The 12,486-nt window shown below is 36.4% G+C and overlaps 1 protein-coding gene across 2 annotated transcripts; it reads left to right on the top strand.

The window, feature by feature from the left end:
* Positions 1-290: 290 nt before the first annotated feature.
* On the top strand, positions 291-12,065 carry SYT4 (synaptotagmin 4). 2 transcript variants are annotated; one of them, XM_084628208.1, is made up of 4 exons: positions 291-572; positions 3,559-4,319; positions 5,934-6,054; positions 8,613-12,065. In XM_084628208.1, exons 1-4 carry the CDS (start codon positions 539-541, stop codon positions 8,918-8,920), a joined length of 1,224 nt encoding a protein of 407 aa, XP_084484334.1. In that variant the 5' UTR covers positions 291-538; the 3' UTR covers positions 8,921-12,065. The 2 variants fall into 2 exon arrangements, with proteins under 2 accessions (XP_084484334.1, XP_084484333.1); XM_084628207.1 differs by having other exon boundaries at positions 292-572; positions 3,505-4,319.
* Positions 12,066-12,486: the final 421 nt, after the last annotated feature.

The following is a 12,486-nucleotide window of genomic DNA, read 5'->3' as shown; positions in this document are numbered from 1 at the left end:
TCTACTGCATCATTGCAACCTGGATATCAAATTAATAAACAATACTTAATGAAACATAACAGGGCTGTGGATTAAACAAGGGCATGTTTGGCTGTAGGAATTAGCATCTCTGTCTGTGACAGGCTGAGAATGTGAGCTAATCTCCTGCAGCAGAGCAGTTAAAATAATTGATGAGTGTGTGCTGAATCCCCAGGAGCGGTTGGGTGGAGGGGTGCGGGGGGAAGGTGCTGATTTCAGCCCTGTAGCGTCAGGATTGCGTCAATTTGGGTTTCAACCACGTCTTCAGTCTCGGAGTCGATCTACTCAGAAGAGCCAAAACAGGAAGGGGGTTGCAAGTCACTGTGAAAAGGGAAGGTCTAAAAGCTCCCTCCCCTCCCCCCCTTACAGCCTCCTCCTCCTCCTCCGAAACCATCCCGATCTTTCATGTTTGTGTTTTCATCACGCTGGAAAAGAGGGCTCCGCTGGGTTTGTGCAAGCTAAGAGCTGGGCTAAGGAGAGGAAGTGCTTTTCAGTACCTCGGACAGAGCACGCAGCAAAAATGGCTCCGATTTCAGCGAACAGAGACGAATTTGGTAAGCAAGTTCCTTCTCAAACTTATAATGTCAGGCAATTTCCACCCTGAAGCCCGAGAGCTGGCTGGGCGTTTGTATGAACGTTCCATTTCATGGTCTTGGGCGCGCTGTAACTAAGGGTATGCATGTAATCTCGTCTGACCTGGCTCCTCAGCTTCCTTATTTCTCTTTCAGAGGAATCCTTTGAGCACTCGCATCTTTTGTTTTGTTTTGTTTTATGTCTTTGAAGTTCATAGATGTGTAATTTTCTTTTTTTTGTTGTTGTTGTTTTTGCAGCCCAGGCGCTGGCAAGCATTAAGCCTTTTTTGTGTATCACTGATGCCTTGATTATTTCCTCTATCTCGAGGAAAGATAGTATAGCCCAGAGTTGCGTTGTTCAAGTATATTCCATGCTAAAGATCAAATCCTTGCTCAATATACTCTTGGAATAGCTTTCACCCCGTCTTCTTAAAGAGGGGGGCATATAAAATCTTATCCACAGATACATATGCTCTTTTAATTGATGTTGCTAGGTGAGTGAATGTGTGATATCCCCACTTATTTTAAATGAACATCTTACTCCTTGGATGAATCTAGGTGCCGTGGATACTAGTATAAAAGGATAATAATACTAATAGAGAGTTTTAAATTCAACATTTTTTCTGTTGAATATAGGATTAACTTTATTACAGAAAGGGATTTGCAGAAACATTCATATAAATAGGTGTGTAAATACATATGTATCTTTACTTAGAGTTTATAAAAGAAAATGTTTCTGAACTATCCTTTACAAAATATTTACTCTAGTAAATAGTAAAGAAAATCTGAAATCACTCCCTTGATTTAAGTAGAGTGAATCCAGATGTACATCTGTGTTACTGAGATCAGAATCTGCTCTAGTATTAATAAACAGCATTTCAAAGAAATCTGGCTTTTCTGAATGGCTGGACAATTGACTTGCCATGTGAAAATAGCAACAAACACAGGTTGTTATCTAATTGAAGTAAATGTATAGCAATGATATTTACCATTTCATCTCCCTCCCCCCCCCCCCGACCCATCACCTGGGTTTTTCTAACTACATTTGTGACATCTTGCTCACCTGATGACTGATTTAATTAAGATAATTAATTTTAAGTACCAATTTTGTCCATTCAATGCTACCAGAAGCTGTAGATGTAACATTATTATTCACACTTTTATAAAGTCTGTCTAAATGTGATCTAATGAAAAGTGCTACAAAAATGCAAACTGATGCTTAAAACCGGTTTAAGCTGTGCTAATAATTATGATACCTACCTCGTTTTCTCCTATTGCATCTTATATATTTTCCATTTCTGAACCCTGAGGAATTGTCTAAACTCAGTGCCACATGCTTAACTTTAAAAAAAATGAATTCACTTATTGATCATATATATCATTTTATTGAGTTCTTACATTTAACTATAATGAATGATACAGAATAAGAGTAGAAGGGAAAATGACTCAACTCTTGGAAGAAATGTAAAGCCAGGCCTAACCCTTTAGCTTCTGGAAGTTTCTTTCCTAATATCTCTTTATAGAGCTATTTTTTCAGTCACTACAAAAAAAAATAGAGATGTAACAGTAAGTGAAAATTAGTTCCATCTGCCTAGCTTTTAACTATACATAACAGACTCACTCCTATATGACATCTGTACTCTTTCTCAACCAGAAAGTTCTGCTAATCATGTGTTAAAGAACCAGCACTCTTACATAAAGACCATAATTACCCTTATTCATACAAAATGTCATCACATTAATATTTTATTAGTTCCTCACTCTCACACTGATGTGGATTTAGCTCTGACTGGTATATTGTGGGATGTTAAAACTTGTTACTTATAAGGCAAATTTGATTTCCAGTTAGTTGTGCTGATGTGGCCCTTCATTGCATGCTTATGAAATACTAATGATATAAATCTATATGCAACCACTTTATCCACATTCCAAGTGAGATTGTAGCACTTGCACTGTTTTCCCCTTTGAAATGTAATTTTCAAATGCATGATGCATATGAACACAGGAGAGGAATCTAGCTCTAATGTTTTTTGTCATAATACACAATCTAATGAAATATTGTAAAATAAACAAGAACCCTCCTTCTATTGCTTTTAAATTCTCCGTGACATTGGTTAATAGTCGTATGGGTTCAATACTTAATGGATAGCAACACAGTGGGTTTTCTTGTTTTTAGAGTTGAACATGAATGCATAATGTTCAGGTAACAGGAAAAAGCCTTTATATATATAATTATTGTTTCAAGGACTCACTCCTGCAAGAAGGTGAGTACCTCCTAAGAAAGTGAATACCATCCCCTTCTATTAAACTCAGCATCTTCATGAGATACATCTAACCCCTTATGAGATCAGAACACAAAACATTTACCTCATTCAATACACAGAGCAGTCCAGGGAGCAATATAAAATGCAGATGGCATATATAAGTAATGAATATTTCAGATTATGTTTAAGCAACAAAATCCCGGAGACTCAATGCAGAAGCTGCAGGAGTGAGACGAAAATGCTTTTGCCTCATGGGTTCATACCAATTTAGTTGTTCTAAGTGAATTTAGAAACTTCCCATAGAGAGGAGCTATTTCAGAATAATTATTAATGATATTATTTTGTCTGACTGTTTTCCTCCCAATCACTCTGTTGTTAACAAGAAATGAACAGTACATTAAAATAATTGGCTACACTGTATATGGAAAAGTACTTACATGAAGAGTCCCTCTTGCTGTGTGGCTATACATTTATACCTGCAGGTGGCGTGAAATATAAACAGATCCTTTGCAATGGGTATAATGAAAAAGCATTTCAGTCTGCCTAGGTTGCTGCTAGTGCCATCTCTTTTGAGTGTATTTTCTAATATATCACATTATTATCTCAAGCACTGCTGTTTATATATTTGTTACTATTAATTTGATTTGCAGATGAAATTCCTACAGTGGTTGGGATCTTTAGTGCTTTTGGCCTTGTCTTCACAGTCTCCCTCTTTGCTTGGATCTGCTGCCAGCGTAAATCTTCCAAATCCAACAAGACCCCTCCCTACAAATTTGTCCATGTGCTGAAGGGGGTTGACATTTATCCCGAGAACCTTAACAGTAAGAAGAAATTTGGAGCAGATGACAAAAGTGAAACAAAAAGCAAATCAGTGATGCCAAAGAATTCTCTCCACCTCGACCTGGAAAAGAGAGATTTGAATGGCAACTTCCCCAAAACAACCCCCAAAATCCAGGGCTCTCCAGATCTTGAGAATTTGACTCCAAAGCACTTTGCAGAAAGAGAGAAAGATTCAATATCCCCCGAGAGCTTAAAGTCCAACACTTCACTGTCTTCTGAAGAGAAACAAGACAAGCTAGGGACTCTCTTTTTCTCCTTAGAGTACAACTTTGAGAAGAAGGCATTTGTGGTGAACATCAAAGAAGCACGTGGATTGCCAGCAATGGATGAACAGTCAATGACTTCTGATCCCTACATCAAAATGACAATCTTACCCGAGAAGAAGCATAAGGTGAAAACCAGAGTGCTGAGAAAAACCTTAGATCCAGCTTTCGATGAAACCTTCACATTTTATGGGATCCCCTATAGCCAAGTCCAAGATTTAATCCTTCACTTTATGATCTTGAGCTTTGACAGGTTTTCCAGAGATGACATCATTGGAGAAGTCCTCATTCCACTTGAAGGAATTGAATTGTTTGATGGAAGGATGCTAATGAACAGGGAGATCATCAAAAGAAATGTTAGGGTAATCTATTTTAAATATCTTTTAAAAAGTAATGTGCTTTTATTATTTATTATTATGTTATTATTTTACTAGTATCTTAGAAAACTAGGGAAAGAGTTCATCAGAACAAACATTAAGAAGCTTTACATGATGACATTATGGGGAGACAAGCATAGAAGTGCATTCAGGGATCAGTGCAGTGAGCTTGTTATAAGAAATTGCTAATGGATCAAATCCTATTTTCTTATGCAATTGGTCCAATTTACTTCAATTGGACCACTTATGTTAGGTCAGCAGGCTCTGACCCAAATTAATCAGGCTGGCAAGAACAGAATGCACAGCTTGTTTTCCCCATTCTCTATCGAAGATGGGCAATTATGACTTGACTCTAAGCTCATTGAAGTCAATGGGAATTTTTCAGTTGACGGCCATGCGCTTTGGATCAAGCCCTTAAAGATCAAAAATATTTTATTTGAAACCAGTCACAAAATCATATTGTTGACTACATTGTTTGATTTAAAACATATTATTTGACCTTTGTATTATTGTCCTGTATTGTAAGTATTGTAATATAGCCTGCAGCTCTACTAATAAAAGGAAGGCTATATGGGCAAAATCCTGGCCCCACTGAAATCTGTCAAAACTCCTGTTGGCTTCCGTGGAGCCAGAATTCACCCTGTATTTCTTATCCAGGTTCAGAATGAAAACATATTTCAAAACCATCACAGCTGAATTGTACCCACCAGCCCTTTCTGAGGATTTGGCATGTGTATTGACTGTTAATGTAATTGTTTTCAAAAGATCAAGCATTACATCAAATTGAATTAACATCTGCCAGCCAATATTCTGATCAGCAATATCATTGTTTGATAGTTCTAATCCTGCAGCACAACAGCTCTGTACTCATCTCATTGATACTGTACATACCAGAGACGTTCAGCCTTTTAGGTCCCTGTTTCTTTTCTTTGCTTTACTTGAAGTGAACCATTGTTCTTGCAAATTCAAATTAAATAATTATGCAGCAGAACCCTGATTTCCTCTTCCTCCCATTTAAATAGTAGTCCTCCAGAGCGTATTAGGGACAACATTTCAATAAAATGTTGAGTCTTTATTTGTCAAAAGATTTCATTGCAGATTTTGGTGAAGTACATGTGTTTGATAGATGTTTTCTATCTTAGCCCTGCTTCTACTCTTTTCTTTTCACTGAGATTTATTTCCTATGATGTAGGTGTTTCAAAATCAGTTTAAATCTTTATCTTACTATAGACCAAGTGAACTAATAGGTCTCTTCCATGACAATCTATGCTTTCACCTTGTTTTTCTAATCAGTTTACTAACAAGCACTCATTAAACCATTAACAAAGTTTTGTAACCAGAATACACTGGATCAAGTCTGGTAACATAAAGCAGCATAGCACTATGATTATAAATAATACTAATAATTCTACTCCTAATAATAATAAATGATAATAAATAATAATAAATAATAATAAATAGCTCCTTTAGAGCTACTCCAAGGTGCTCCAACATCTGGTCTCATATGACATTTTCAAAAAGTGTACTAATGACTCCAATTCATAGCCAAGATATTGGCCAAGATATTTGTCCATAAAGGTTCTCTTTTCATTTCCTCAGAAGTCATCTGGGCGTGGAGAATTACTGATCTCTCTCTGTTACCAATCTACAACAAACACTCTAACCGTGGTTGTTTTAAAAGCCAGGCACCTACCCAAAGCTGACGTTTCAGGATTATCAGGTAATGTCTTTATTTATGACTGTGGAGTAAGCAGAAGTGTAAAAACCATACTGAGCCTGGGTGTTTACAGATTAAACATAGTGCCTCTGTTATCACCCATGTATTCATGGACTGTATGATCTGCAATTCACTCTTACTTTATTCACAGAGACAAGTAATACTTTACATTCCAAGTCACAAATGTTATAAGCTTGTTCCTATATAGTATGTGCCCAGAAATTAAGTGGCCTAGCAGTTAATATGGAAGAAGTCCTCTTCCCAATGAAGTCAATGAGTTTTGCCCTTTTCTTCTGTAGGACTCCTCTGACATGAGCAGGATATTTTGTTGGGAAATACTGCAGAATTATAGTTTTATTGTAAATAAGTAATTTACAGGGGTTTATTTCTGAGACAGCCCCTCAGCTGGTGTAATTCAACATAGCTCCAGGGAAGTCACATTAGCCCTCAATATGGCTCATTACATGGTATTTGCAATGTAAGATAAGTCACTTGTAACACGATATTTGTGCATTGTAATGCAGTGTCCTTGGGATGCACTAAGGAAAAGCAGGTTTTGCAATCTATTTTCATGGCTCTATTATGCTACTGTTTCTTTTTATGGAACGTTCATTGAAGCCAATGGTAGATACACACAGACACAGACAGACACTATAGTATATGTATTCAATATATTTGAAGAGAGTCATAAGTAAGGGCATATCCAACCACTGGGCCCCCTGTCATGGTTTAATTTCACAATAAAATGCAATGGGTTGTTCTTCTGAGCATAAAATAAAATCCTCTTCAACCCTCAACACAACTCCTCCTGAATGCCCAAGGGAAAAGATGTGTCAGCCTACTAAGTACACTTCCAGGCCCATCGTTCAAAGCTGAAGATGCTTCAGAAAGGGATCTTTGCCTTTAGCATCTCTTCTGATCTCTGTTGTGTCAACATGGGCCAGGGAGAAAGGAGGTCTCTCAGGTAATCAGATGCCAATCATGACAAATAGACTCCTGTGATTCCCTGCATGGGAGAACCCCTCTCACTTTTACCGCTCACCTTTACCTTCTCAGCAAGATAGGAAGTGAGTCACTCAGGAGACTCTATAAACCACTTATATGATGCCCCAGCATCTCAACAAAACCTCCTGGTCAGTGGTATAAAAGGCTGCTGATAGATACGGGAGAAGCAAACTGGACACTTTAGATGTGTCTATGGTTGGGATATGTTAACCAACAATGTTTATTTGGCCGGAGATCAAGAGCACTATATGGCACTTTGATGGGTATTGATTTTGATATACAGAATGCTGGGGCGTTTGTGCTTCAAAAGGCCAGTTAATTATTTAAATATTTGAGGTTTATTCCTAAAGTTTTGGCTAACTATGAAAGTATAGTATGAAAGTGGAAATACATTTTAACACACTTTGTCACTGTCATACTGCACTTGAATATGTGCAATACAATCTTTGTTTCTTTATTTCTGCAAAATATACCATCAGGCCAAATGGACAAGTAACTTTGTCATCATCCAGCTCTTCCAATTTGATGTCCTCAGCCCAACAACTCTAAATGGGATTTGTGTTTAGTTCTGATCAATGGTAGAACTCTCAATGAATTCAATGGAAGAAGAGTCAAGCGAAACTTGAAAGCTGTTTAAAAAACACACGTTAGGTCAATTAACAGGACTAATAAAATATGGACCAAATTTAACCTTTTGAATTGGCTACTTCATGCTGCTGCAATGTTGCAACACAGTCATCAACTTGCTTAAGCTTGGGTGTATATAGCCTACCAACAAATCCAGCTCCGCATCTGGAGTTGCTGGTTCAAAATAACCAAATTAAATTGTATGGGGTCAAGTTAATCAAGCCCATTAAAATCACTGGAGTACACTGGAGTTACAAAAAAATGGAAGGTTTCAGAGTAACAGCCGTGTTAGTCTGTATTCGCAAAAAGAAAAGGAGTACTTATGGCACCTTAGAGACTAACCAATTTATTTGAGCATAAGCTTTCGTGCATCCAATGAAGTGAGCTGTAGCTCACGAAAGCTTATGCTCAAATAAATTGGTGAGTCTCTAAGGTGCCACAAGTACTCCTTTTCTTTTTGAAAAAAATGGAATACATTCTGTCCATTCAACCATTCCTTAAAGATTTTTTTTCTCCTATATATTTGCTTGCACAATTCTCATTAAGATGTGGCTTATTCTATACAAATAAGTGTGAATAACTAATTCATATTAAACATAAATACAGAGAGTTTTGCATTTCTGCCAATAGGCAAATAGAATTTTTTCCTTCATGCTGTAATAATGAACCAGATCTAACATTTATCAGTTATGCTTCAGTTGTTCAAGATTCATAGTTTAATTAAAAAATAAAAGACAACAAAGCTTGCAGTTGTCACTTAGGGTAAAGTTTTACAATTGAGACCTTTTTTCAACATCTATTTGTTTGTGGCAACACCTCATCATATAGTCATTATGTTGGTAGAATATATTTTACCATTTACATGATCCATGAATTGCTGTCGGACAACAGTCAATAGTCTTGTGGGTTTTTTTTGCTTGTCATTGCAGATCCTTATGTAAAAGTGAACCTCTACCATGCTAAGAAGAGAATCTCTAAAAAGAAAACCCATGTGAAGAAATGCACCCCCAATGCAGTATTCAATGAATTGTTTGTCTTTGACATTCCTTGTGAGGGCCTTGAAGATATCAGCATTGAATTTTTGGTTTTGGATTCAGATAGAGGGTCCAGGAATGAGATTATTGGCCGGTTAACCCTGGGAGCTTCAGCAGAAGGAACAAGTGGAGAGCACTGGAAGGAAATTTGTGAATATCCTAGGAGACAAATTGCCAAGTGGCATATGCTGTGTGATGGTTAGCAGCCTAGAAATGGGTTGGAACTTAACAAATATTTCCATAGGCAAGGAGCAATTTTCTTTCTGTATGATGCATAATTACAGGCTTGTAACAACAAGACATTTTTTTGTTAAAACTGGAGTGAACTATCAGAACAGAAGATAACTAAATTTTCACATTAAACAAAGGTCTTTCTAATTCATAGAAACTTGACATAATTTCATATGATATTCATATTCTGCTGGAGTTTACATAGTAATAGACTTGTGAAGCAGTGCAAACTTCAATAAGAGCAGTCTATCTGTTATGAATAAATCACTGGAAACTGTAGATTACTACTCCATGCAGAAATGATAACCTCATTAATATATATTGCTAGATCTAGGGACAGACTTTTTTTTTAAGTCTAAAAATTGGGAATGCGTGAGAGGCAGGAAGAGTATTTTATTTGGTTTACCATTGTATCAGAAATCTTCTCTTATAGAAATTCAACCAATTTTCATAAGTTTAGGGTACTTATACTTTGATCAACCAAAATACAAGACATTTTCAACAACTTGCTTTGCATATCACATCAAGTGCAAATAGTTGTTATGTGTGTGAAATATTGTATAGTCTTTTACGTTTGGGGTTTTTTATTAATTATTATTATTATTATTACAATGGATGAAATAAGTATGTGTTAAAGTAGCAAATGAATTAAAACTAATAGTTTTATAAAAAGGGCTCGGGTATAGGTATGCACATGTTACAATACGGTTAGGATTTGTGTTTTAAGTATGGCCTGCAATTCCTCCCCTCACCTGCCCCACACCCAGGACACAAACTGAGCATTTCTAATGAAGGTAAAACATTTTTACCAAGGCAATGAAATGTGAAGTATATTACAATGAATGGTCTTTCACTTGTTATATTTTAAAAACATTGGAAATATCTGAAATAAACTTGTCTCCATGTTTTTTTTCTATTTGCTTCACTCAGAAAAAAAACCAAAACCCAAAATAACCCGCCCCCCCACAAATTGTATTGTATGGCAGAAATCAAAGCCCCAATCCCATTAAAACATACATGTGTGTTTAACTTTATGAACTGTGAGTAGTCCCAATGAAATCAATAAGACTACTTACAGAGTATAAAATGAAACAGATATGTATAGGATTGAGGCCCAGATACACATGCTAAATCATCTTAGATGAACAATTTTAAAGTAGCATTTCATTTAAATCACTTTCATGTGCCCATGGCTGATTGTATTAAAAAATGGGAAAGGGGAGGGAAGTAACATGATTTCACTGTAGTATGCCACATGTATGTACCAAGTGATTTAAACTGTGATCACAATGCCAGATTGGGGGAATAAGTGTAACACAAAGTACACAAGTATATAAATAAAACATTTGAGCCCTGTGAATCTTATTTATGTTTACACTGGGTACATTGATTTCTTATACAGTGTTGTCTGCAAATATTTGTCCCATGATCCTTTTGAATGACAAGCTTTGTAAAGAAGAATATTTTTAAAGAACTGTTAGTGGTGGAAATAAGGATTAAAAAATTCAGGGTCAGTTTCTGATACCCTTGCTCAGACTGAGTACCTCCTCCTTCACAAGTAATGCCACTGAAATGAATGAGACTGTTTATGAATTAAGGTATTACTCAGTGTGAAGAACAGTGGCAGAATAGGGCCAATGATGAAAACATTTTAACAATTCGTATTGTATTAGACTGTCAGTGAAGGCCAAATCCTTGAAGTCTATAGGAGTTTTGCTGGCTTCACTGGGACCATAATTTGGCCATAAAATGACAAGTGGAGGAGGCTGGAATGTTAAATATGCAAGAAAGAAAGAAAAATACTACTGGAAGAATTCTATTTAGGTTCTTTCAGGTTTTGTGTCAGTACTTTATCCAGCTTTGAGAATGTGTTTGATATCTCAATGTTTATAAAGTTCTATAAAAATGCATTTTCAAAACAACATGCTTTTAATGACAACACTTAGTGTAAAAAAAATTCATATAGCTTGTACAAAAGAATAGAAACTTTTTGTTTGTTTAGACATGGATTATCTACTTCAGGGCTAACGTTTGCTAACCTTATACAAACAGGGCCTGAGCCAATGCCCACTAAGTCAAAAGAAAAAATTCCATTGACTTAGTGGTCTTTGGATCAAGACCATACAGTAGTATCTTAATCATAAATAGTCCCATCAATGGGACTGTTTATGGAGTAAGTAACTATTCAGTATAATTAAGGGTGATAGAATCTAGCCCAAAGATAGTAGTATTATAGAGCCAGACTGCAATATCCTTACTAATGTCAAAAAAGAATGTTACACAAGTAATTCCAGTGAAGTCAATGGGGTGTTATGTAATATAAGGTACAACTAAAACAAGGGTAAAGTTATTATAGTCTGGCTCACAGGTGGTGCATCATCTCTGTTAAAGTGATCAAATGATGAGATTTAGCATAAGTTCCTAGTGGATACAAAGCCTTTCATTCAGTAAAATAAATAAAGTTTCTCTTTTCTTTTTTTGTTAAAAAAATCAGCCATGGGTTGTGGCCATCTTTCATTTTTCCATCCAATGTGATGTTGTCAGGAGGGTGTCTTAAAGTTTCTATACCAGCCTAAAGGTTAATATTTCTACCAGATAAATGACAGCTGTTGCAGGGGAGGGAAAATGGGGAGGTGGGACGCAAATATCTTTTTATTACACTGGAAAAATTGTAAATAGGATTTTTGTTTTTAATTTGAAGCAATGATTAGCTTGGAAAGTTGAGTAAAAATGATTTGTGACCCATTCGTAAACCAGACGTGGCAGGAGTAAAAGTGATCCTGCCCTGAAATGAGAAATTTTGCCATTTTATAAAGTATTCAATTCTCAATGTGAATATCTTGAACTCTGTTAAGGATACTGTACTATATTAAACATGTAAAATAATGTTTGTCTAAGTAGCTTACAAAAAAAATCTGAATGGGAGGTTATCCATGTCTGAAGATCTGTTGTAACTAAATAACTGATTTCTTATGCTGTTGTAACTTGATAGGAGTTATTTGGGAGGAAGCATGGTGTATGAGGTTTTGTAAGTTTTTTGTGCCAGCTCTGTATGTTGTGCCATGTATGTAAGACAAGAATAAACTGCTGCTTTCATTCATCCCATCCTAACGCAAATATTCTACCACTGTATGTTTTCAATAGACTCAATTGGTTTGTTCTTGGTCTTTGTTTTTACACCTTCACCAGATAACCAATATTCCCTCTCCCAAGTCACTACCCCCAAAATAACACTGGGGTAGATTTGTTTTACGAAAGGCTTTTTTTATATACCATACTCTTCCCAGCTAGATCCTTATTCCATGCTGTTCATCCACAATAAACAGGGATGCATACCCTTTACTCCTTATCCAGAGAAGGTGGAAAGGGAGTAGCAGGGAATAAGTGGAATCTTGCTCTATTCTCCCTACTAACTTGCCAGAAGTAAATGATTATCCTTTGGAAGGAAACTGTGACTCAGAAGTACATCTCTGAGTCACAATGTCTGCCAGGGATATTCTGGGATGGAACCACTTGTGCTGATTAAACTTTCCCTTTC

The sequence above is a fragment of the Lepidochelys olivacea genome, assembly GCF_965140295.1.
Source record: "Lepidochelys olivacea isolate rLepOli2 genome assembly, chromosome: 5".
Classification (NCBI taxonomy): domain Eukaryota; kingdom Metazoa; phylum Chordata; order Testudines; family Cheloniidae; genus Lepidochelys; species Lepidochelys olivacea.
This window is presented reverse-complemented; position numbering and strand designations above follow the sequence as displayed.